The following is a 27,495-nucleotide window of genomic DNA, read 5'->3' on the forward strand; positions in this document are numbered from 1 at the left end:
TGGCCTCGAACTCATGGAGATTCTCCTATCTCTGCCACCCAAGTGCTGGGATTAAAGGCGTGCACCACCACGCCTGGCTATGACCGCATATACATCATGCCCATTCACGCAATGTCAGCAGTAAACTTTGGTCAATGAGTCCCAGCAGTTCTCTTTTCTTTGATTCCCCCACACCCTGCTCCCCTCTCTGGCAGACTGGGGTTTCAGATGTGCACAACCACACCTCCAACTTTTTATATGGGTTTTGGGGGATTCAAACTCAAACTCAAGCCATCTTGGGCACTCCCAGACTCTAAAGCTTAGGCAGCAAGTGCTCTTGGCAATCGCTGAGTCATTTCCCTATCCAGCCTGGCTGTCTTTTATACCTACATTTGGCTTCCTCAGAGTGTATCTGGAACTCGTTCCACCATAACACGACGCCTACCTTCTCCCACACACGTATCACGCGCACATCCATCTTCTCCATGGTGCCTGTCTCCTCTCAGGTCAGTGAGGAGTGCTCTACTATCCCTGTCACACCGCTGGTGGCAGGGACTGGTGAAAATAGCAGGTTTTAGCCGGACGTTAGGCTTATTTGTGATATTCTGGGGCCCTCTGCTGGCTGTCTTCTATAACTATCAGCTCTTCCTAGACCAACCAAATCTTTCTGTTATTGCCTCTATGATATTTCCAATTCATTTTAAATGCTCAAGCTCACAGGAAGCTTGTCTGTACTTCTGCAATCTAAATATTTCATCCACATTTCAAAACAGGACTTCAAAACAATAAGGCCTGTAACAGAGTTAAGAAGAAAACAATTAGCCGGGCGTGGTGGCGCACGCCTTTAATCCCAGCACTCGGGAGGTAGAGGTAGGAGGATCGCCATGAGTTCAAGGCCACCCTGAGACTACAGAGTTAATTCCAGGTCAGCCTGGACCAGAGTGAGACCCTACCTCAAAAAAACCAAAAAAAAGAAGAAAACAATGGCAAAACCTAACAGCACCAGCACCTTGCCAGACATAACGCAGCACTTCAACCTGCGGAGGGATTCTGAGACTTGCACAGCTTGGCGTCCCACCGCCCGGTGAGCAGGAGGCCGGCTCTGAGCAGATCTAGGTCGTCCTCCTGGGCCACATTCGAGGCGGTGACTGAGCAAGTGACCTCAGCTGTCTTCTGTGTACAAGACGGCGAGAGCAGGGCTGACTGAAAGGACACACTAGCAGCACCCAGTGAAGAAGCTGGCCCCCAACAAGTCATCTCAGCCCCGCTCTGCCACTGCTGTTGTCGGCATACTGGCCAGGGCTCCTGGGCCTTCCTGGTGTGTGATCGCGATTACTGGGACAAACTGGAGAGGTCACACTCTCCAACCAGGAAGGGGATAGTTCATGTTTCTGGGCACCAGCTCACCAAAAAAGAATGAGAGCAGAGTTGGGCAATTTAAAGGTAAAGGGAAACTTCCAGAGGGTAGGCACAGTAAAAGTGCCAAAGAACTACAGCCAGGCATGCAGAGCCAGGGAGACCAAATATGGTAGTTTGAATAGATGGCCCCCAATATACTGAGTGTTTTATTAGTTTGTAGTTTGCATCTGCAGCCACCTGGCTGGAGGTGGTGTCATTGGGCAGACCTTAAAGTGTGGTGGTGAGGTTGGGATTTCAATCTAAAGATATGCAAAGTGTGTCTAGCTGGAGTTCCTCAAGTGCACTGTGTTGTGTGGCTTTTGGCTTGTGCTTCTCTCTCTGTTTGGACCTGTGAAGGCAGGCCAGCTTCTTCGGCTATTATGGAACTTCCCCTGGATCTGTAAGCTTCAATAAATCCCTTATTCCATAACTGTGCCTGGTCTGGAAGTTCATCTCAGCAAACCTGAAGCTGTCTGCTATAGCAAGCTACCAACAGTAAGAGCAGGCTGTTTAATCAGCCAGACCTTCTAATAACTCAGACCATGACCACACAGAGACTGAGGGAGGAGACACAGAAACAGAATATTTAAGGGATTACTGAGTAAAGCTGTGAAAATCCAGGAACAGGAGAGAGATGAGGCATAGTAGGAGGAATAGAAAGGAGTTAGGTTTGTATCCCAATCACCAAATCACTTGATCCTCACACTCTCTCAAGAGGTGCTGCTACCCTCCCCCAGTCACAGGGAAGAACTGTGCCAGGCAGGTGAGGTGTTAGGAAGGATCACACACTGACCAGGTTCTGTTCTGTCCCACTTACTGTGGACGTGGGGCAAATCCATTAGCCAGAGGAAGTGCTGCTCTCTACGAGGCTAGCAGGCAATGGGCATTGCTCTGACCCATGTAGAGATACAGGCTACTGGTGTGTCAGGAGAATCTGAATAAAGGCTTCTGTCAGAGAACTGGCCAGAGAGCCCCTTGGGAGCCTTCCTGTCTCTGTTTCTGGAGTCTAAGTACTCACCAGATGTGTGTTTGATAAGGCCAAACTGAGCTAGAGCTATGGCAATAGACCACAGAAATCAAGCAAGCAAGAAAGAGAATATATTTGTTATGGAATTTGCCCAAAGAATGTGTCCTTGCTGGGGGGGGGGGGGGTAAGGCAAGGAAGAGGCACATATGCGCACAAGCAGGTGCACATCACAAACAGAAGGCCTGTATGAGTGTGTTGGCACTTCTCACAAATGGTTAGAGCAGCTTTAGAATGGTCAGTGGTAGCACCAATTCTAGCACACTTGGATGACAGAGGCAGCCCTGCCCCAGCAGTCTGGAGACATCTCCCACCCCCATGACCCGCCCTTCTGCTAAGCAGCCTGAGTCCCATGGCAGGTGAGCAAGGTGCTTCAAGGTCCTCAGTGAGGACAGGGTCAGGACAATGTCTCTACATGCAACTGAAGTCTTGTGAAGGGTCTTCAAGGTCTCTTGAGTGGATTAGTCCCACTGTTCTCACCTTCAGTCCTTTCATCTAACCACCAGAATCATCTTTTCAGAAACTAAGACTAAGTTCCCTAGTTACGTATGGCTCTGTACGGACATCCTGTTGCTTATAGGAAGATGTCCACCTTTTTCGCATAGGGACCACCTTTTTGCACCAGCTGACTGAGGCTTCCAGGGCTCTTGGCCCTTGCCCCTCCCCTCCCAGGCCCATTTCTCTACTTTAACATGCTGTCTTTTTCTGGAAGGCTTCAGCCACACCCAGCCCTAACAGAATCACAAGGTGCGACACCAAAGTCACTGCTGTCGTGGCTCTCCTCTAGGCAGAGGTAGGGTGCTTCCTCTGCACAGAACATGATCCACCTCTCTTATGACCTTCATCAATTCAGCCCAGGCTGGTGTGCAGAGTTCAATGACTACTCAGCATTTCCAGGTTAGTGTCTGACACGTACCCTCCCAACCCCTAGAGTCTAAAACATACTCTCTGAACATTTGGCCTCCCTACAACTCTTTTCTGGATCACTGAAGGGCACAGTCATCTGAACCCTTCCCTTTCCCTTTCCTCACTCACTCCATATTCCACCAACCAGCCATTTCTATTCCACTCCTTATCTAAGATTCTCCATTACTACCCAGGTCAGAGGCCAGTATCATTTTAGGCCTGGGCCATGGTGCCAGTTTTGAACTCAACTCTTCCAGAGGAAACTTTGTGACACTAAGTCCGTCTGTCTCAGTTGACAAAAATCAGTCTATTTTCCAAAAGAATATTCTAGCAGCAATTTGAAAATAAGTACTAGAGGGGAAAAAAAATGAAGGGGAAAAAGTCTCTGCAGGATGTATGTGCCCAGCTTACAACAGCTATTCTTAACCAACAAGATCCCAACCAGCAGCACTGCCAGGAGGCTTCTCCCACCTGAGGGAGACCTGCTTCACTTCTCCCTGTGGGAACAGACAGACCACAGACACACAGGACATCCCCAATGTAGCCACTGGAACTTTCGGAATGGACACAGTGCACACTTAACCTGGGGCTGGGTCCTCAGAGGACAATAATAATGGCATAGCAGTAGATAAGTACTGAGCCATACAATCATGGAGACAGGAGTGGTTGCCAGCCAGTGTCTTTGGATAGACCGAGCAGCAATTCCTAGCATACTTCTTGGCTGTCACAAGAGACAAATGAGAGGCAGTCTTTCCAGGCTGCACAGTGGATGAGAATATGCATTGCTTGCATTCAGAAAAAGGCACCATTCTGTTACCAGTTGGATCAGGCTGAAGTAGGGACAAGATCAAATAGACAGTGGCATGTGCAGAACACAGGGGCAGTACAGCAGTTTGGTCGGGCCCTGGTAGGGCATGGGTGTCCGTGACTGGACTTTCTGGGCTAATACACCTTTGCATGAGAGAAAGAGGACTTCTTGTCATTCACAGGGACCAGCCATACCTCTTGCAGGCCTGGACAGTGCAGTTTGATTTCTGAAAATCAAGTCTGGCTGGTGGAGGCGGGATGGCAGATGACTCCTGTGCCCAGAGAGCTTCCCCAGTTCCTCCCAGCTGTGTCCTGCTACAGAGAAAGGCAATATACTGCTTTCTTACAGCAACATCACAGCTGCTCTGACAGGCAGCACTCGTATGGCCATTCAAGGCACCTGATGGATGAGAAGGAAATAAAACTTTCTTTTACTTTTGTGGCTTCTGCCCTCTAGCTGACCAAATAATAAACCTAATCATTTCTGAAGGAAATGGACAAAGGAAGAAATAGCAATTCATTGGAAATTTCTGAATACACAGGTACAAAGACCCTTTAAATAAAATGACTTATGTCCCTAAGGAAAAAAGGGACTTCAGGCAGCCCAGGAGAACAGAGATTGGCATAGAGTGATCATTTAGTAACAGCTGGCCTGTTTTTGTAGAAGGGCCTTATGATGAGGTGCTGGGTATGGGGTAAACTGCACTCTAAGCAGCACAGGGTCTCCTGGCCAATCGTGCCACACTGTGCCAAACCAGGTGGAAACACTGAGTCTATGGCTCCTTTGCCACCTGTAGTCACTATCACCAGACTCATGGACAGCCAAAGAAGGAAAGGAACACAACAAACCAGAACCAGACGAGCTTCTCTTCTCTGTGATCCAGAGCCCCAGACCAACTGAGTCAGAATCAGCGACCCAGGCCAGGTACACATGTACGTGCCTGCCAGCCAGCTGGACCATTACTTCCCACCTCTACTCCACACAGGCCCCCAGGAGACTTTGGGGAGAAAAAGGATCTTGAACGCGTTCTGTTACCTACATGTCAAGAGACACATTGAACTCTACTACTGAAAACACTATGCTTTGAGATGAACCTCAATAAAGATAAATCTTACTACCTTTTCTCCCTAGACTGAAGAGACAAAGGAATATATTTTAAAATCCAGAGGGGAGGAGGAGACATGGTGGAGAAGGAAGTAAAAATCCCAAAGCAGAACTTGATAGAAGTCACAGCTTCGCCTCTTCTCCTCTCATACATCCAAATGGCAAATCACCAAGGCTGCAGCCGCTTATCTCAGGAGTAATTAAATCGAATGAATCTCAGGAGAAGAGCTTTAAATATTCAAAGCCCCATTAATCCTCATGCCTTGTAATTAAATATGCATGCTAAGAAGGCTTGGACAAAAGCAAAACACTTGCAAAATGTGCATTCTTTACATCTGTGGCATTGCAATGCATATCTGCCTTGACCTTGTAGAAACTATATAAAAAATTCCATGAAGCATACACTAAAATTGGCAGAAAGAATCTCAGCCCATACTGAGCTTTTTAAATGTGCCTGAATAGAGTTTCATTTTTTCTCGTTCTTTTTCCACTGCCTTGGTCCAGGGCCTCATCTACCACTGAATTACACCTCCAGTCCTTACCAGCTCAGTTTTAAGGACCCATATTAATTTAATCCACAATACTCATGCTCACTTCCTTTTCACTCTCTGATCTGCACCCTCCAGGAACCCCCTGCCGTCTTAGGAGAGGCCTTTGCTTCTACTGAGCAGCGCTCTTTCCCACCTGAGTCCTGATTAAGATGCAATGTCACCTCAGCCCTCTAGGAAAGATCTTTCCTTTGACAATCAGCAGTGAGAGATGGTGACCCAGACATGCTGTTTGTCCTGGAGGGAGGAAGGAGAGTGAAACTCTAGCTGCCTTTGTCTCTGCCCACTGACAATGCTCCTTGTGGAGAAAGAGCTGGACCAGGAATGGGCACTACCATTTCTCTGGTGAGAAAATCAAGAGACTGTTCTGTTGAGGATCACATAGCATGCAGTTTGGAATCTGAAATGTCATCATTTCTGTGATCAGGAGCTGCTGCTTGGAACTGTGAGTGCTATTATAAAGGTCACCTCACCTGCCATGTATACTGGTAACTTTGTCTACATCTTTTTGCTCTGTTAATTGTAGTCCACCCACTTCTTTTAACACATGCAAGCAGGTCTCGGGAAGCTTGTCAAGGGAGCCATCAAAGGCAGTGCTATTTGTGACAACAAACTACTACAGAAGCCCTTACCAGCCCAAATGGATTCATTACCACAGTCAACTGACTGTATTTGTCAAGAGTACCAGGTTTCAGATCAAGAGCTAGACATTAAGGGATGTGTGGAACTTCTAGACATTAAAGAGAACTCACCTGCAGCCAGCTCTGGGGCAAACACAGTGCAGGAGGGCAAGCTCTCCTCCCTTGACACCACCGACCTAAAAGTCACTGAAGTTCGTTCTAGCTTCAAGATTGGGCTTCTTTGCCCCTTATAAGACTCTAGGTAAGAAGGTCTTACAGAAAAATCAAATGCCCCTAAAGTCAAAGAAACAAGAACAGAAATGGTAGCAGTAGAGGAGGGAAGGCATAAATAAATTCATTCACATAGCAAAGGACCAGAAGATGAGCAGCCACAAGAAAATCTCGCATATGCCTCTTCCTGCCCACCACAGGCAGCCAGCGAGGGAGAAAAGGCCATCACTGTCACTTTCTTCTTTTTTATCTTTTTGAGACAGGGTCTCATATGGCCCAGGCTGGTTTCAAATTTGCTACATAGCCAAGGGTGCCTCTGAACTTCTGACTCTCCTGGTCTAGGGATATAACTGCCACTTAGTGTATGAAAATGAAACTAAAGAGGGGGCTGGAACAATAAGAAAACATGCATCATTTGGCTGATGGGCTCGCCGGGCTTTAAGCTGAAAGCACTTCCAGCAATGCTGGGTCTTCTTTCAATTAGTATTAGATTACAAGAAAAAGTAGACTAAAATGTTCAGGGCATGGTGGTGTACACCTCTGATCCCAGCACTCAGGAGGAAGAGGCAGGAAGATCGCTGTGCGTTTGAAGCTAGCCTGACACTACATAGTGAATTCCAGGTCAGCCTAGGCTAGAAAGAGACCCTACCTCAAAAAACTAAAAAGTTACAGAAAGTATAAGCAAGCAATAAATGTAAAAACTGTGTTTCAAAATACTCTTAAATATCTGGGAACTAAAGAAAGAAGGGCAGGAGCTACACACTGGATCATTCCAGGCAGAACACACAGCAGGAAAACCACTTCATCTTTTTCTTTTTTTTAACTTGAGTCTGTTGACAATGGGGGAGGAGGACGACATACATGTACATGCTAAGAAAGGTTTCACAAAGGGCTTCTAGAAGTTCTTTCTTATATCAAATCTTTCTTTGGCTGTTTCCTTCAAGAAAAGAGCTGTGCTTGTTGTTAGAGGTCCATTAAGGGACCAGGAAGCTCACCCTGTGCAAACTTTGCCTTGTCCTATGTCTTTGATGTGTTTCTTGAACAGACTTCCTCATCAGAATTTACATGTCTACCTTCCTCCCCTTCCCCCCAGGTAAGGTCTTGCTCTAGCCCAGGCTAACCTGGAATTCACTATGTAGTCTCAGGATGGCCTCCAACTCACAGCGAGTGCTGGGATTAAAGGCGTGTGCCACCACACCCAGCTCTACCTTTTTTTTGGAATGGGACATACAAATTGGGTTGATGACTCTAGCACTCGGTATTTCTTAGTTTATTTCACTTTCTCATCAATAATACAGTTGTTTTTGATAATTACGATACAAGAACTAACATTACCTAAAATACTGTACCTCTGTGCTCTTAAGGGTAAAATTTAGAGCTAGGTGTGATTCAATAATCTTACCACTTTAGAGGATGATCAGAACTGGGCCACATGAGACCCTGTCTCAAAATACAATAAAAACTGAGGAGCCTCAACTTCAACACTGACTGAATGAGGAAACAGAAAAAGAAAGGTTCAGAGACCCCAAAAAGGCCTGCTCTTTTATCTTGGGAGGTCTGTGAGGCTGGAGGCAGAGATGTTTTTCCTATGGCTCCGGCTCACAGGAAAGTAGATTACCATACTGGAAAGACAGAATGAAGTCCCACGACACAGCATTACACTCAGGACTCTGGGGAGGAGAGATCCCCTTGTCCCAGTGGGGCTATGATGGCTGCTACAGAGCTAGTGTCATTCCTGTGATCATAGGCAGCATTTTCTAGTACATGAAACGTGAAAAGTGCCAGGATTTACTTTCAGTTTTGGAAACCATGACTCACCCCATGACTCTCTTAAGCATGGCCATATTTGAGTACAAAACAGAAAAAAAGGAGGGGGAGAAGAGGAGGAGGAGAAAAAAAGAAGGCTAAAGATATAATTCAACTGGTAGAGTGCTTGCTTCATATGCATAAAGCCCTGAGTTCCTCACTTGTCTGTAATTTCAGTACTTAGGAAGTAGAGGCAGGAGGATCAAGAGTTCAAGGTCAACCTCAACAACATAATGAACTTGAGGGTAGCCTGGGCTACCTGACACCCTGCCTCCAATTCACAACTCTTTTGCCTCAGCCTCCCACATATTGGAATTACAGGTGTGTGCCACCAGACTTTTTAAAAGTAGCTGCCTTCTGGGGTTGGGAGATGGCTCAGTGGTTAAAGGCACTTGCTTACAAAGCCTGCTGGCCTGGGTTTGATTCCCCAGTACACATGTAAAATCATATGCACCAAGTGACACATATGCCTGGAGTTTGTTATCATTGGCAAGGGCCCTGGCAGGCCCATAGTATCTGTCTCCTCAAATAAATAAATGAAAGTATGTTTAAAAGCCGGGTGTGATGGAGCATACCTTTAATCCCAGCACTTGGGAGGCAGAGGTAGGAGGATCGCCATGAGTTCGAGGCCACCCTGAGACTACATACTGAATTCTAGGTCAGCCTGGACTACAGTGAGACCCTACCTCTAAAAACTCAAAAAGAAAATATATTTACAAAGTAAATAAAAGTAGCTGCCTTTTCTTCTGGACTTCCTACAAATTAAGCTTGTAAAGTTGTAAATTTAAGAAACCTAGTTTTGGGGGCTGTAATTCTACGACAGTAAATGAGTAAAATACAGCATGATATCAGAGTGGGCAGGTAGCACTGAGAATTTGGTGTCAATCCATTGTATAATTCTCCTTTACATCCCATTCCTCTGATTAACAGCTGCATGGGTTTTGGGTGTGGATACATTCGAGGCTTCCCAGGTGGCATCAATGGCTATGCAGAAGTAGTACTCCATTCCCACAGTGGGAGGAGGTGGTGCCCTGTATTTAATGCCAGCTACCCTGCCAGCTCATCCGTGCATTTCCTGAATGCCTTTACTTCACAGGAGAACTGGGTGGGGAGGGGCGAGGTAGCATCCCCTCCACAGAAGAGAAGACAGCTTCGTATAGAGGGGTAGGGAGGCAGGGAGAAGACCTAAGTTCTCTTCTATCCCTATGCCAGGGACACATGCATGGGTTTTCTGCCAGCACAGGTCTGCCCTAGCAACCTCAGGTCTTCTAATTACACATGTGCACATGTATACAATGTATATACATCTATCACGGGCTACAATTCGGGGGCTGATGAAGATGGAACTTAAGATGAATCAACTCTGTAGGTCACAGGCTTACCAAAACACATGGAGCCAGCAAGGGTTGTTTCTCTGCACCCTGCTTGCAATGTCAGTCCTACCACTTTCACACCCAAAGAACTCTTTTCTGGGTCGGGGGACCGTTGTGTGATGCTGAGTGCAAGCCCAGGGTGATAAAATGAGAAGCATCTCCATTCTTGCCCTGCTGGGTCTGTCTGTGCTGAGAGGACAATCCAGTCACATCCCAACCAAGACAAATACTTCACTATTCTACCTGTAAACAGGACTGAATTGCCAGTACACTGTCTCATGACCCATTCTCCTCTCCACTCCTCAGTTACAGGCAGTAATTAGGAGTGTCAGGGTTCTGGCTTCATTGTTCCAGGTCCATTAATAATGCAGAAGTAGGAGTGTGATGAATGCAGAAACATGCAAGAGAGGTTTCAAGGTTAAAAGCAGCAAAGCAAGCTGGGCATGGTGGCGCACGCCTTTAATCCCAGCATTCAGGAGGTAGAGGTAGGAGGATCGCCATGAGTTTGAGGCCAACCTGAGATTACAGAGTGAATTCCAGGTCAGCCAGAGCTAGAGTGAGACTCTATTTAGAAAAACCGGAAGAAAAACAAACAGCAAAGGAGAAAGCCGAGGCAGGCGTGGGGAGATGTGGTGTGAGCATACATGCATTTGAGAAAGAGAATGCTGGTTGCAAATCTAGATTTGAAAGCCTTGGCTTCCTTTATGAGTAACATGTATGGCAAAGTGCAGCTTCCTGAGGTACAGCCGGTTCCATGTCCCTGGCCACCTGGCAGGGAGTCCACCAGTATTGGAGAGTAGCCAGTGGATGAAACTGAGGCCAGAGGAAAATAGACCAGCATCTTTCAAACATATTTCCGATGCTGTAACTGACTTATTTCATCAAAGGCCAGGCCTGCTTATTCAGCAGAACTTGCCTGCTGACCACTTTTCCAGCCACAGCAGCAGCCTGGCTTACGGCAGCTCCTTCCTTTGCCAGAGAGGGTAAGAGTCCGCAGTGTTGCTACTTCCTTGTCTCTGCCTCTTCACAAACCTACAGGTTTGCAAGAAGAGATTTTGAAAGCTCTCATTTCTGACATTGCTATGGAGTTTTGTAGACAAACTGAATGATGGCAAGGAAGCCTGCAAATTATGCCTGGGAAAGGCTTAGTTCAGCTATTTGAAGAACATCTGCTTGGGAAGATGAGGCCAGCAGCCGTATGTGAATTCTTCATCTGTTTATACCCACACTGCCTCCTAAGCAGAGAGGGATTTGCTATCCAACCTTTTGCACATACCAAAAAGTGAACTGCGCTTCATACTGGGAAAGCTCAACTTCATCAGCTGCTTTCACAACCCAAAACAGGCATTTTAAAAGCCAGTCATGCTGGGCGTGGTGGTGCATGCCTTTAATCCCAGCACTTGGGAGGCCACCCTGAGCTAGAGCAAAACCCTACCTTGAAAAAACAAAAACAAACGAACAGTGTAGTAAAAGCCAGTCATGCCAATGTTTGTGAATCAGAACCCTTCTAGCTGATATCTGGGAAAAGGAAGCCATTAAGTCATTGGAAAACAGTCCTGAATTCTAGTTACTAAGGCTCTTTTCACTCCCACCAGGCTCTGACTTCTGGCCCGTAATTTTGCATCCTGCCCAGTGAGTGGCTCCAGAGCATTTGCTATCAATGGAGCCTGAGCAGAAAGACCCAAAAAGGCATTGCTGGCTGGCTGGCTCCAAATCCTTCCACTGAACACAAACCTCAGCACCTCACCTACAAGTGAGGCAGCAGTTCTTAAAGGCGATAGGACGTGCTCACACGGGGTCAGAGACCCAGCTCTGAGACCATAAATACACAAGCATTCTTTAACAATTACAAGCCCTCTTTTTTGTTTCCTTTTTACCTTTCTTGAAACAAATTTAACTCTTTAGCTTTAACAGATCAGAATGAGGATGGGGGAGATGGCTTAGCCAGTAAGTGCTTGCTATCTAAGTGCACACATAAAAGCTGGGAATACAGGCACAGTCCTGAAAGGGGCAAAGACCAAATAAACAGCAGCTCCAGGTTGAGTGAGACACTAGTCTCAAGGAAACTAAATGAAAGAGCAGCAACAGAGGACAACTGATGGCCTACTCTGGCCACTGCTAAGGGTACATACAGGACACACGGAACTGCACATTCATGTGAGTACCTTATATAGACAGCTCTCTCTCTCTCTCTCTCTCTCTCTCTCTCTCTCTCTCTCTCTCTCACACACACACACACACACACGATCAGAATGACAATGACTAATGATTTTTTCTTTTTGAGTAAGGGTTTCTTGTAGCACAGGATGACCTTGAATGACATGGTATAAGTGTACCTAAATGTGCTACTCCTTGTTCATGAATATCTAAGTAGAAAATAGACAGCCCCATCCCCCCCTTTTGTTGAGACAGGGTCTTGTTACATAGCCTAGTTTAGCCAAATTCATGATAGTCCTGCCTATGCCTCCTGAGTGCTGGAATGATAGGTGTATACCACTAAGCCCAGCCTTGAAAATGAGTACCTTAGGCCTGGGTGTGGTGGCGCACGCCTTTAATCCCAGCACTCAGGAGGCAGAGGTAGGAGGATCGCTGTGAGTTGAGGCCACCCTGAGACTACACAGTGAATTCCAGTTCAGCCTGGGCTAGAGTGAGACCCTACCTCAAAAAACAGAAAGAAAGAAAGAAAGAAAGAAAGAAAGAAAGAAAGAGAGGGAGGGAGGGAGGGAGGGAGGGAGGGAGGGAGGGAGGGAGGGAGGGAGGGAGGGAGAGAGAAAGGAAGGAAGGAAAATATCCTGAAGAATAAAATTAAGTTTACATGTAGGGGAGGCAGTAAAGATGAGGAAGAAGCCAAGCTTAAAGAGAGAACTTCAGAGCCAGCTACCCCCCCCCCCTGAAGTGTCACTTCCTTCTTTGTAGAGGAAGTAAGGGAGGAACTGTGGGTCTTCTGATAAGAGGAAATTCCCCTTTGCTCTCTGGGAGCTACTCCCTGTGTTTGTATTTTTCTGAGGTTAGGCAAGACTGCTTGGAGCATACCGTAACCAAATTAGGAAAGAAGGCAGCTGATTTCTCTAAGTGGTCATCACATGGCCAGGATGTACTGGCATGCACAGACAGTGAGGGATGGGGAAGGAGTGTGTGTCAGTCACAGAAGGAAATGCTACTTACTTGAGAAATTAGCCTCAACAGTTAGAATACTGTTCTGTAAGATGAATTTCATTTGCTGTTGCTAACAAAAAAAAGTGGGAGGGGTTGGCTTCCAAGGTTGAGTGTGGTGGTGCACACATGTGACCCTAGCACTCAGGAGGCAGAGGCCACAAGTTTGAGGCCAGCTTGGGCTATGTAGTAAGATCCTGTCTCAAAAAGCAGAAAGAAAATTATTTCCTAGATTTCCACAGGAGAGAGGTATGGGCCACAGTGCGATGCTCTCCCCACCCTCCCTAACCAAAGCCTGTATGTTCCTAGAGCAGGAAAAGCCTTGAGATGGGCCAGGGAGGTCACATTAATCAGCTTCAATAGGTTAAGAGATTCAAAGGCTGTGGTTATAAACTCAGTAGTAGAGTCCCTGCCTGGTATACAGAGCACTGGGAATCAAGCCCCAGTACCAGAAAAAAAAAAAAGAGGGAGGGGGGATGAAGAAGAGAAGGAAGGGAGGAGAGAAGAGGTAGAGAGACTGAGATTCAGCCTTAGGCTAGTGAGAAAAAAGGAACTGAGAAAAGTATTACTTAAAAAGAAAGAGCTGAGCAGGATGTGGTGGCACACACCTTTAATCCCAGCACTCGGAAGGCAGACGTAGGAGGATCACCCTGAGACTACATAGTGAATTCCAGATCAGCCTGGACTAGAGTGAAACCCTACCTCGAAAAAAAACAAGGGAAACGAAAAGAAAAGAGTTGCATAAATTCCATTTTCAGGCCACCCATCCAACTGCTTTACTTGCCAGAATGGTTTCAAGCTCGTCTTACAGCTTCAGAATAGGGTCTAGATATGCAATACTTGACTCATTTCCATAGAGCTTGCTCCAGCCACTTCTACTCAATGATTCTCTCTTTCAGGAATGACTTGTGATTCACTTCTAAACTGGAGCCAGTGAGCACAGAACCCAATCCAACTAGCACTATCTGGGCAATAACATTCAGCCTCGAAGAGCCTTGCTTTCCTAGCAAATTTCGTGATCAGCAAGATTCTTGGTCATGATTTTAATTCCCTCTGGAATGTGCTCTGTTTAGTTCCAGCTTCTGCTGGAATCAGTTAGGGAGAAGGCTTAAACAAAACAAGCCTCAGTTCTATACAGGAAAACTTTCAAAGGAGCCAGACCCAAGACACAGACGGGGCTGGTTGGGCCTTCGGTATTGGGTTGTATGGCTGAAACAACTCTTCCTTTCAGACACCTGCCTAATTTGTGTCAAGATGCTATGCTAGGGCCAGGCATGGTGGCACATGCATTAATCCCAGCACTTAGGAGGCAGAAGTAGGAGGATCATCATGAGTTCGAGGCCTGACCAGAGTGAAACCCTACCTCGAAAACAACAACAACAACAACAAAAAAGCTATGCTAGCCCCTGGGACAGGGCAAATGGGATAGGGATTTCACAGCCACTGTGTCAAAATATCCTAATATTGTCCACACAGCTGAGCAGCTCCTTGTCTCTTTGACAAGGTCTCATGTAGCCCAGGATGGGTGACTCCTGATCCTTCTTGCCTCTACCTCTCAAGTGCAGAGATTACATGTGTATGCCACCACGCCCAGCTCCCAGTTCCCAGTTGGGAGGATTTGCTTTCTAAACACTGCTTTGCTAATTCTGAACAACCTAAGAGTTTAACAGATAACACTACAGATTATTTTTCAAAAGATCCTAGGAGAATGACAAATAAGCCTACCAATTCAGACTTGTCTCAATTGAGACCTGGCTCACCTTTACTTGAGATAAACTGTACACAATAGATGTTAAGGGAAATGTGCTGTTTAGAGAGCTAACCAAGAGCCACAAATAACCAAAAAGATAGAAAATTTAATGATTTCTCTAAACTGCACACAAATCTGGTACTTAAACTATTTAGAGTCTTTCTTCACCTGAGGGAGGAGGATGGGATAAGTCTTTTTTTTTTTTTTTTTTTTTTTTTTTTGAGGTAGGGTTTCACTCTAGTCTAGGCTGATCTGGAATTCACTATGTAGTCTCAGGGTGGCCTATAACTCTGCTGGGATTAAAGGTGCACACCACGTCCAGTCCAAGTCTTCTTTATAAATGGAACACCTATAATCACAAATCAAAAGAACCAAACACCTGGCCTGTCCTGAGCTCCCATGCCCTCTTCTCACAACTGCCACTGTGCCCTGGAGGCTGAACTAATAAGCAAGGCCAGAGCTCCTCTGACAGCAGTTCTCCATGCCGTCTGCTTTCTCCTCAGGGTGCAGAAGGCATCGCAGCTATAGACAGACCTCATTGCCCTTTTATGGTAGAAAAATGAATTGCTCGCCCAGCACTGGAGCCCAGAGATGACAGAACGGAAAGTTGTCATTTGTTGTGGTTTTGGCAGTCACAGCAGAGAGTGCTCTCCCTTCAGCCACCCCAGGATGGGGAGGTACACATCAGGCATCCTTGAAGGGAGAAGATAGACCCTGCCAGCTGCTCCCGGGAGTCTCCCCTCCCCTTGCCGTTTACTGTAAGTGGTGAGCCTTAGTTTTGTGCAAAAGGCTTAAGCAGGGAACTCAGTTCTTTCTAGTCAGACCCTGCCCAAACACATGTACAAACTTGGGGATTAGGATTGGGTCAGGAGATGACTTGATGTGATGGACAGAAGAAACCAGTGTGGCCTCTCTCTCTCTCTGTCTTCCGTGAGGCATGTAGGGCCAGGAAAACTGCCACTGACTCCAGATTAAGTCCATACCAAGAAAATACACCCATATGCCAGGCCCTTGTACTAATAAAACAGCAGTTTGTAACACAAGGCCTTAAATTGTTTGTATTTCTGTCAGGAGGCCCACAGGGGAAAAAAAGCAGGCTTCCCAGCAGCTGGGGAAACACATTGCAAAAGGAGAATTAGGCAATTCTCTGGAGGCACATTGAGAGTTAGGGAAATTAAGCTTATCTGAGTGAGAGAAATTAAGCTTATCCAACATGCTTTCGGCTGGAAAACAAGCCATTTTAAATGAGGGAGGGGAACTCTGTGATGGTTGTACAGTTTCTTCCACATTTAAAGTGCCCAGGGAGGGACTGAAGAAACACACGCATGCACGCTGACTGGTGGAACTGTAGTGAGGCTCCAACTGCCCAAGAATCTGCTCCAGGGAAGGCTACAGAAGCCACAGGAAGGAGGAGCATAGCTCTGGCACACAGCCCGAGATGTGTGTCTTTGATGGCCCTAGAAGCCACCTTTACAACTCCAATGCCACACTTGACCACTGCCCCAAGCCAGCCCTCAGCAAACTGGCACTCCACAACGACTCTCAGTCTTGCAGGGGCTGGGAAGGCATCACACAACACAGCCTTAGTGAATGGGCTTTGGGGCAAAAGGATTGATTGATGAGTACAGGAGCTGTGTCCCCAGGTTACCAGCAATGACCTGATGTGGTAACTTTCTTGTCAGGCTCCCCAGTGTTTTCTATCTATATGCCTCTCTCTGCTGATCATTCCCTCTCAGGGTTCTGCAGTTCACCCCTAAAGCAAACAAGCCACTGTCTTCTCCTTGGGACCCTCCTTGCTATGTATTTTTGTGAAGCCCTTCACAATCTGGGGCTTACTTTCTTTCTAGTACCACCTCTTTCCTCTTAGATGGTAAGATGCCCAATGGCTGACCCTACAAGCAGCTTGGCCTGTGTCATTCTCCGGCACCACAGTAAAATGCTGCCTCCACCTATTAGATCCACTGTAGTGCAGTCAGGCTAAAGCCAGCCTCATTCACCAAGCAATTTCCTCAAGCCTGCCGAATCGAAATGACCTTTTCTTTTCAGATTCCTATGGCAGTCACCAACTCCCACCACCTAACTGTCTGGATGACTCAGCCTCACACCTAGCCCCTAGTCCAGGCTGCAGCTATCCTTCCTGCATTTGCTCTGGCACAGCCATGCTCAATAAGCAGCTGCTGAACAAATAACCAAACTGTTCCCAGAACAGAGATATCCCACCATAGAGAAGGAAGGAGGGCAGTCCCTCATCTGCATCTATGGCTGGCAGATGTTCTGAGGAAGAATCAAGTGCAGAGACAGATCCAAGGACAGGGAGAGCAGCAGCTGCCAGCTGTCAGGGGGTGGAAAAAGTGAGGTGCTCTCCTGGAGAGAGGCTGTGCAGAGAGTTTCGAAATGAGAGGGTCCTGGTAACAAGAGATGTTTTTAGCTATGAAGTCTGTTAGGTCAGAAGAGGAAGGCAAAGGATAGGCTAGAGTCAAAGACAAGACAAGACAAGAAAAATTGTGGTGTTTCACTTGCTATGAGCTGTAACCTAGATCAGCTTCATAGATGAGGGAGCTTTTGAAACCTAAAATGCTTTTCATATGAAACTCTGATGGGAAATAATGGAGGAAAAAAGTGCTTTTGTGTGGCTACAGGGATTTGATCTAAGAAACTCTCAGTGTGTTTCTTTTTGAAAAGCAATTACCAATCCCAGCTTTCTAGAAATCACTGACTTTGGGCTGGAAGGACACTCAAAAGGTTATCTCATCTCTCTTTGGGCTTTGAGGCAGGATAACATACATTGTCCTGGAGACCGTAAGACAGTCTGTTATAGGTCACACCAGAGACTCCAGCAGAAGAGCAGGGAAAAAATAAGGGCCTAGGCGGTAGGGGAAGAATAAGCGGAAAAAGGGCCCAGTAAGCCAGCACAGATTCCACACAGGTAGTTTGGGTTGGCTTTCCCAGGGGAGTCAGAGAACACAGAACAATCTCAAACAGAAACTCCATACAGAACTTTCCCTCCTCCAGAATAAAGAACCCTTTGCCTTCTCACAGATAGCTGCTGCTGTTTTCCTGCTCTATTACCACTTTATTTGTCTCGGAAAAGCAACACCCCCAAGACAGAACACACGAGTAGGGTCTTCCTAGTTCTAGGGACGTACCTTCACACCAAAAAGAAAAGCAGGTAACGGCACAGGCATAACCAAATTATTTCTTTATTTTAAAAAATATTTATGTATTTATTTTCTTGCAAACAGAAAGAGATTGAGAGAATGGGCCCCTATGGCCTCCAGCCACTGCATATGAACTCTAGATGCATGTGCCATGTGCATCTGGCTTTGCATGGGTACTGGGGAAATGAACCTGAGTCCTTACGCTTTGCAGGCAAACACCTTAACCACTGAGCCATCTCTCTAGCCTTGAACTTCTTTATTTGCCATTATTTTACAGTGCTGGAGCTCAAACCTAGGTCCTTGTACATACTAGGAAAGTGTTTCTACCACGGAGTCACTATACCCTCAGCCTCTAGTGGGCTTTATGTAAATGCTTTTTTTATTATGGGAAATTTTAAGCATATTTAAAAATAAACAGTGCAAAGAGCCCCAGGTACCCATTGCTCACATTACGATCAACACTACTGATCAATTCAGGTCCAAACTTAGCTTATGTGCCTTCTACCTCATCTCCTCCCCCTTCTGCGAAATACTGACGAAGCACATCCCAGATTACCTGGTTCATTTCTATATATTTCACTGTACCTCAAAAAGATAAGGCCTATGAAAACTGACCCATACTAAAACCACCCCAAGTATACACTAAGAGAAACTGAAACCCAAGGCTTGACTTCTGTTTAGCTGCTGCTATATGACTAAAGAGCTTATAAAGACCCTAAAAACCCACCCAAGGAAGGTTCCATCAGCCACATCGCTGTCTTCAGCCTCTTACGGAGTAAGTAATGCCAAGCTCCAAAGCTGGGGAGCTGCAGCCGCTGTCTCCGGGTTGGAGGAGGCACCTCCCACTAGCTGCACTTTAGCACTCTCAGCCCTGACTTCAGCAGACAGGATTCCGTTTCTCTTCAAGTCTGAGTTACCAAGGTTACCAAGTCTTAGGGGCCATTACCATGCAGTGTGGAAACAAATCAATGCAGTTTCAAAGTGCAGGCAGGGACCAGCATCTTTGCCTGTTACAGTGGAGGTGGGGGGCAGTGGGGTTTTCTAGGCAGGATGGCCAAGTCTGCGTGGAACGGGGTGGTGAGTCTCTAGGTACTAGTGAGGTGGCAGCGTCCTCCTTTACCCCTTTTCTTGCCGCACAGTCAGGGAGGACACTGAAGGGTCAAAGGCCATCTCCATTTCATGGCTACCACATATACAAGTGGAAAAGGACCTTGAATTCAAATTAAATAGAAATGCCATCCAAAGGCAGCTCTAGCTTTGCTCTCATTTTGCTCAGTCAAGGTTCTTAACATTCATTCCTCTGCTGGCACCTCCCTCCCATGTTTCTCTGCCCTGATGCACACCCACAGAGACCAGGGTGTTTTCATGCTTGTGGTATTGCCATGGCAACAATGTCTCTTCTACCTGGCAACTAGAAACCCTGCAGCTTTCTGTGCTGAGAATGCAAAGGAGGACCTGATCACACTCTGACAAGACAACAGCACGTACACATGCGCACTCCCTCTCAGCCCTTTCTCAAGGACATCAACAAGAGAAGACTAAGGAAAATTAAAGTGCTGACACCTGGTAACACAATTAGTATGAAGATTAAATGGAGGTAATTCACTTATTGTAAAAAGAGTTTGGAGATATCAAATCTTGAGGGAGTCAGGCATGGTGATGCACGCCTTTAATCCCAGCACTCAGGAGGCAGAGGTAGGAGGATCACCATGAGTTTGAGGCCACCCTGAGACTACATAGTGAATTCCAGGTCAGTCTGGGCTACAGTGAGAGCCTACCTTGGGGGAAAAAAAAAGAAAAAGTACCTTGAAGGATTTCTTAATGTGAGATTTCTGAAGATGGAACCATTCTTTTCTTTGGTGAGGACATAGGCAAGAAAAAAAAATGCCATTACTTTATGTTAGTAAAACATAGAAAGTACCAAAACAAATCAGTATGTGGTTTCCACACAGTGTTATGGGAAGCTCATGATCCCAGGAATCTGAAAACAAAGTGAGGTTGTGATGAGTCTGATAAGTAATCCTAACTGGCAACCACAACTACTATGAAGATGGACAGAGCTTCTATTTAAATAAAGTGGAAACCTATTTAAAAACCCAGTCTTTTTCTGTAAGTACTAGGAACAGCTTTTTACTGGGGAACAAAAACAACAAAAGGACAAGAAGATAGGTCCTTTAACTTCAAGAACAGAGAAAGGTGAGCAGTTGTGACCTGGAGGCTGCTTGCTGAAAGAGGTCAAGCTGTCAGGACTCTAAGTAAAGGTTCCTTGATGCTTTTGCTATTTCTGGAAACTAACACATGCCTGCTGAGGTGATCAGGCTCTCTAGCCTGGGTTTCAGGGCCTAAGATTTCATGTGAGGAAAGTGGATGTGCCTGTGTACAACCATAAGTCAAACATTGTTCCAGGGCCGGTTGTGGTGGCGCACGCCTTTAATCTCAGCACTCGGGAGGCAGAGGTAGGAGGATTGCCGTGAGTTCAAGGCCACCCTGAGACTACATATGAATTCCAGGTCAGCCTGAGCTAGAGTGAGACCCTACCTTGAAAAAGAAAAAGAAAAAGAAAAACAAAAACCCAACAACAATAACAAAAAAACACACCAGGGGCTGGAGAGATAGCTGAGAGATTAGATGTACTTGCATGCAAAGCCTGTGGGCACAGGGCTCAATTTCTCAGTATCCACAAAAAGTCAGAAAAAAAAAGTGGTACATATGCCTAGAGTTCTGTTTTTCCTAAGGTAGGGTCTCACTGTAGCCCAGGCTGACCTGTAGCTCACTCGTAGTTCCAGGCTAACCTTGAACTCACAGAGATGTTCCTATCTCTGCCTCCTAAGTGTTAGGATCAAAGGCTTGTGCTACCACACACAGCTGCAGTTCATTTTCTTGCAGTTAACAGAGGCCCTGACACACCATTTTGCTGATAATTAGATAAAACAAACAAGCAAATTTAAATGCTAGATAGAAGGCACTCAGGATGGCTCACTCCTGTAATCCCAGCATGTGGGAGGCTGTCAGACTGTAATGAGTTTGAGGCCAGCTTAGGCTACAGAGGAAGACTCTGTCTTAATAGTAACAACAAAAATAAATAAACAATGTTATTGTAGAACTACTACACAGAAACTGAATGAAGTTCTGGGGACCCTCTAGCTCCCTGGCTGTGATGTATATTTATTTGATATAAGAAAAGCTTTCAGGGATGGTGCTTTGGATTCATCCTGGGGCCTTCTCTTTGGATTCCTAGCTCTATGCCAATGTGTCCTATGTGTTCACTCTACAGTATCTGTGGGAACCGTGTGAGCCGAGAGCTCTGATGCTAGCACTGTCCATGATAGACATGAAGGGAGCATCACCATGGTAGCAGGGACCCCAAAACTCTTCAGCAGGACCCTCCTGAGAATCACAGGCACAACAACTCACCTTCTAAACAGCTAACGCAGGTCGTATTTCATGACAAGGAATTCCCACTCTGCCCTCCTCTCCTGACTTGCATTATGCAGGAGGGTTCTTCGTCAGTGAGCCCTCATCTACAGGCTTAAAAAATATTTGTCACCAAGACATTCGGTTCTTATCAGTGTAATTTCCTGACTAAAGACTCTCCTGGCAGTGGGAACATGAAGACCAAGCTTCATTCAACTCTAGGTACTGTAATGTGAAAGTCCCACCCAGGAGCCAGCTGATAGGCTGGCCCTGATTAGGAGTGCGGCAAGTAAATGCCAATGGCCAGCTCTCACAGCTGGAGGTGCCCTGGTACTACTGACAGCCAGCCCAGCCCAGTCTATTTACATTCTCTCCACACAACTAGTCAGCTACTGCAGGCAGCTGCAAAGGCCTGGGTTTTCGCAATGAACTGGTTTGTTGCAGAAGTGAATTTTGGTTATATTTCAGGGCTGCAAAGTTAACATCACTGATGGCTACAGAGGATGGAAAGGAGCCTGAACACAGTTTAAAAAAAAAAAAAAAAAAAGAAAAGAAAAGAAAAGACAGGACAAGATGAACAGGGAAGAAGGTTGGTGGCTAGGAAAGCAAACATGAGTGACCTTGGGAAGAGATAGATGATCACTCACTCAAACAATGCATAGTCTCAGGTTCAAATAGAAGACCTCAAACCAGGTATTCTTTGCAGCTATTCTGATTGAATTATCACCATCGACTGATTCTTGTCCTGAACACTTCTTGATGAGAGTTCCTGAACCTCCACTTCATGTCCCTGGTTACCTTTCTGGAAAGCTCTCCATGTACTGTAGAGTTTATAGAATACAATTATGGCTCTGATGAGGTAGAAAGAGATTCAACAGGGAAGTATCGGAGCCTAGGAATAAACATTCCATAAGCATCACTTTCAAATTTCCTCAAAAACTGCCAAACTTAACTCTCTTCGGTCCTGCACCCAATCCAGCCCTAAAAGCAGCATGCTCAAACTAGCTGACGAACGCCTTCTGAGATCACACCAGGAAGCAGGAGGGCCTCAACAAAAATCCCGTCACATTCACAAGAAAAAGCCCTTCTGTGTCATCAGAGACAGGGACTCAGTCTGCAGGGATTCCAGGCACCAAGCCCTGCCCAGATAACACCTCATCTTAGAGTGACAAGTTTCCGGAAATCCAAATGGAGTGTATGTTACTGGCAAACACTGCAATGAGAAAGCAGATGCCCTGAGTCTCACTCAGGCCAAAATTAGTTGGCAGCTGGTTTCTTACACATGCAGAATCCTCGAGGATTAATGGCAGAAAGGATGTCACCTGGAGAACTGGGATAAGTGCAAGGGAAAAAATAGACACCAAACATTGCCACTTCTGATGTTCATTTCTGAATGTATGTAGTGGTTTGCTTTACCACTAAGCCTAAAAGAATTTTGTGCATTCTGCTGCAAGACAGTTGTTCTGATGCATACTTTGGAAACACTTTTCCTCACGGAGCACCACTGCCACCTAGTGGCTTTTTCCTCAGCTCACACAGTAGGACAGCCGGGTATGACACTGAATACTGTCTTGGCTCACCACAGAATAGAAAGAAGGGGAACCTAGAGCCTGGTGTGGTGGATGCCTAGCACTCGGGAGGCAAAGGTAGGAGAGAATTGCGGTGAGTTCAAGGCCACCCTGAGACTACACAGTGAATTCCAGGTAAGCCTGGGCTAGAGTGAGACCCTACCTCAAAAAAACAGAAAAAAAAAGGGGGAACCTAGAATGTGAGCACCATTATCTGTAGATGGAGGTCAAGTGTGGAAATAAATGATCCCTTCACTGTAAACACCACTGAAGGACAGATGAATCAAGAGGAGGACGTCCTGAGTGCCGTCCAATACTTCCAAGGTGACAATCTCCCTGATGAGCTAACATCCATCTTTCAAAATTGCCTGCTCCAGCCTTGGTCTTAAGACTCTTAACAAAAGTCACTTAGCAAATCCTCTAAACACTTACCACCTGCCAAGCACAGGGAAAGCACTCTGAAATCTCAATGTGTCCAAAACAACATTCTCTTACCCTCTTGGATCCTTTCCTTCATTATGTGGTGGCTGTAAGCAGAAGACAAGAGTCATCTGTACCTTGCCCATCCATATACAGCCTAACCCTGACCAGTGATTTTCCAAGCCTGCTTATCTTTGCTGGCCTCCCAGCCAGCTCTGGGATGGGATATGCTGCAGGGACAAACTCAAACCCCATCACAACACAGAATGTGAACTACATGACACCTCATCCCATCCATCTCAAAAAAAAAAAAAAAACGGCATGCGAGGACCAAAATCAAACTCCAGATGCTTGCACCACCTAGTGGGCATGTGTGAACTTGAGCTTGCCTCACCTTTGTCTGGTTAATGTGGGATTTGGAGAGAGATCAAACATGGGTCCTTAGACTTTGCAAGCAAGTGCCTTAACCCCTAAGCCATCTCTCCAGCCTCCTACTAACACACTGTTAAGAGTAAAAATGTTATATAGCAGATGTCAGGAACATCTAGCCTGACTGAAACTACCCACTGCACAGTTACTCAGCATTTTCACTCCTCCCGGCCCTGGCAAGCACTGTCTGCTTCCTATTCCTCGTACCCATCACCTTTAGAAAACTTCTGGGACCGGCGAATTTCACCTAGCATGATGTCCCCAAGGTTCATCCATGGTGCACAACAGAACAGAACAGAACAGAACAGGACTTCCTTCACTTTCAGGGTGAACAGATGCATCTACTCATCTGCTGATGGAACACGGCAGTGTCTGCTTCATGGTGACTGCACAATGCTGCGATAAAGATGAAGCATGCACTCTGAGCCTTCAAGGTTTTAGCTGCTTTCTGAGGGCTCCAGTTTACCATCTCTTCCCTTGTTCTGCAGTTCTTTTTAGTTTCATGGCATCCCAAGTCCAGTTTTATTTTTGCCTACCCAGGAAATCAGTGCCAAAGAGCAGTCTGAAGCTTTCCTCTGTGTTTTCTTACAGAGCTCTATGGCTTCAATCTTATACTTAAATCTGCAGTCCACTTTGGCTTATGTGTAATCTGGAGAGTCGAACCCAGGTCCTTACACTTTGCAGACAAGTGCCTTAACCACTAAGCCATCTCCAGCCCTGTAGTCCACTTTGAATTTGTGTGCATGGTATGAGGTAAGGGCTCAATTTGATGTGTGTGTGTGTGTGTGTGTGTATGATATGTGTGTATGTCTGCATATGTGTGTGCCTTTAGATACAAATGGCTTTCTAATTTCCTGGACCTTTTTTGTTCTTTTGATTTTAGTGGGGCATGGTGGTACATGTCTTTAATTCCAGCACTTAAGAGGCAGAGGTAGGAGTATTACTGTAAGTTATTGGCCACCCTGAGACTACATAATGAACTCCAGGTCACCCTGGGTTAGAGAGAGACCCTACTTCAAAAAAAAAGTCTGTTTTAAATTATTACTTTATTATTTATTAGTGGCATCTAACGAGTGCAAATATACACCAAATGCATGTGCCACCATGTGCTTATAGGTGCTTATAGGTGCCAGGGAATCAAACCTGGGTCCTTAGTATTTGCAGGCAAGTATCACAATTATAATATGAGCCACTCAATTGTCAAATACATCTTTCTAGATACATTATCTCTTCCCTACCTTGGCATGGTGCTTAAGGCCCTGCATGGCCCTTTTGCCACCCAGACCATGAGCTAGCTTACTTATACTCCTGGTTACCAATCAATATCCGGGCTATTTTTAGTTCCTCCATTCCCACCCCAGCTCTCACCCTTCTCTCTTTGGCTATTTTTTAATTCCTCTTTGTCTTAGCTCTTGTATACATTACCATGAATTCCACTGCCTGACCCACAAAAGACAAATCAACTACCAAACTTTCTTGGTTCCAAGATGCCAGAAACTGTTAGGATAATTAGTATAGCAGCAGTCTGGAGGGGACAAATAACTAAATGGCTATGGTGGTTTGAAGAATGCATATTGGTTTCACAGAGAAATAATTATGTTGAAAGGCAAGAATGACATTTAGTTCATTATTATTTCTTCCTTCTCCAATCTTTAAAAAAATTATTATTTATTGGGGGGGGAGGTTATGGGTATGCCAGGGCTTCCAGCCACTGGAAACAAATCCCAGATATGCATGTGCCACTTTGTGCATCTGGTTTTATGTGGGTACTGAGGAATCAAAGCTGGGTCTTTTGACTTTGCAGGCAAGTGCCTTAACCACTAAGCCATCTCTCCAGACCTCTAACAGCTTTTAAAAATTTATTTACTGGGCTGGAGGGAGCACTTAATGGTTAAGGCATTTACCTGTGAAACTTACAGACCCAGGTTCGATTTCCCAGGACCCACATAAGCCAGATGCACAAGATGGCACATGTGTCTGGCATGCATCTGGAGTTTGTTTGCAGTGGCTGGAGGCCTGGCAGTGCCCATTTTTTTATTCTTTTCCTCTCCCTCAAATAAATAAAATTAAAAAATTATCTACTTACGTGTGAGGGAGGGGTGCTGGGAGAAAGTGAATGCACATGCACACAAGCATGGGCACACTAAACTCTGGATGTATGCACTACTTTATGCTTCTGGCTTTATGTGGGCACTGGGCCATCTCTAATCCTCACCTCAATTTCTTCACTTTCTCTGGGACAAAGCAAAATTCAACTCTGGTCATGTGATTTTATTAAAATGGCCTAAAAAGCACATCTACCTAGGTGGGATACCAAGCCACTAAAAACCGAAGTGGCTTATAAGCAGTCAACAGATTAAGACAGTCCTAGTGTAAAGCCTGTAAAGAAAGGCAGGTGGTAGTGAGGTGACTGAACAGTTCTGGTCTTTCCCAGTATACATGGTTCTTCTGAAGAGAAGTCAAGGGAAAAGTATACCATGCCTGACATAGATGCCAATATGATGCCCAGTTCTTTAATGGAAGACATGCCACTTGGACTTGCTTTGCAGATGGAATCCCAAAGTGGGATCCCTATAACCAAGACAACCACCATCACAAAGCATGGACTGTCATTTGCTTTGGTGAAAGGAAAGAACACAAACTGTCTTGTGCTAAAGAATGCAGACCTACAGCACATACTACACAGGACATCAGGACAGTAAAAAACACCAAGTATCAAATGTATATGTGTAAAAGAAGTATATCCCTACTTTCCGGCATCGAGGATTGGGGCAGCTGAACCTCTTCACATCACTGTCCAACAAAGCAGGAAAGCTGCAGGCGGGGCACCTGGAATAAACAGCAGAAGGCAGTTCTCACATGATTAAAATGGACTTTTCTGATATGTGTATATGTCCATGTGTATGTTCGCAGGCATATGACATGTGCACATGCATGTGGAGGCCACAGGTTGACACTGAATGTCTCCTCAGGGTCTTTCACTGAACCTGGAGGTCACCAATCTGGCTTGACTAGCGAGCTAGCAGGCTACTTTGGGGATTCTCCTAATTCTGCTTCCCAACACTAGGATGACAGGCATGCACCACCGCAACTCAACATTTTATTCAAGTGCTGAGGATACCAACTCAGATGTTGATGTTCATGTGGCAAGCCTTACTAAACAGGCTGTTGCCTCAGCCCATGAAACCAATTTCATGGGACTTCCCCCCACCCCCAAGTAGGGTCTCACTCTAGCCCAAGCTAACCTGGAGTTCACTACGTAGTCTCATGGTGGCCTTGAGCTCACAGCCAACCTCCTACCTCTGCCTCCTGAATGCTGGGATTAAAGGTAAGTGCCACATGAATGGCTCAAGTTTTTAATTTATAAACTTCTATTACTGTCTTATGTCTTAGCTTAAGTACCCCCCCCCAAAAAAAAGCAAAACAAAACACAAAACTAGACAAAACAGCTTCATACAGAATTTTCTCCTGACGAAAGTGCCAGGTATGAGCTGGCAATGAGGACTGACCTGACAAGCTCATCAGCATAGGCTGCAGTGACTTCTTCTTCCGCTTTCCGCTCATAGTATTTATACAGAACAGTCTGAGGAAGCACCTTCTCCAGTTCACTGGTTGGAAAGGAACATGTGCAACTTCCTTCCATACAGCTGAGCTCTGACTAGAATAGGGTAGCCAGGGAGATAGAAACAAATTTTTAAAAATCTACTATAGCTTCAGAAAAACAAAGTACTAAGATGGTTAAATGCATTCTTCAATGGGAGGAAAATAGTGGTCGACAAAACAGATCCTGAAGTGGCAAAATTAAG

The 27,495-nt window shown here is 45.8% G+C and overlaps 1 protein-coding gene across 8 annotated transcripts in view; it reads right to left on the minus strand.

The window, feature by feature from the left end:
- Positions 1 to 27,495, minus strand: part of Rnf216 (ring finger protein 216) — a 152,438-nt gene that overhangs the window by 53,187 nt on the left and 71,756 nt on the right. For all 8 annotated transcript variants that reach the window (XM_004671304.3, XM_004671303.3, XM_045143301.1 and 5 more), the window contains 2 exons: positions 27,199 to 27,347; positions 26,440 to 26,518 (listed from right to left, as the gene is read on the minus strand). In XM_004671304.3, coding sequence (XP_004671361.2) covers positions 26,440 to 26,518; positions 27,199 to 27,347 — 228 coding nt within the window. The remainder of the gene's footprint in view (positions 1 to 26,439; positions 26,519 to 27,198; positions 27,348 to 27,495) is intronic.

The sequence above is a fragment of the Jaculus jaculus genome, chromosome 2 (assembly GCF_020740685.1).
Source record: "Jaculus jaculus isolate mJacJac1 chromosome 2, mJacJac1.mat.Y.cur, whole genome shotgun sequence".
Taxonomy (NCBI): Eukaryota; Metazoa; Chordata; class Mammalia; order Rodentia; family Dipodidae; genus Jaculus; species Jaculus jaculus.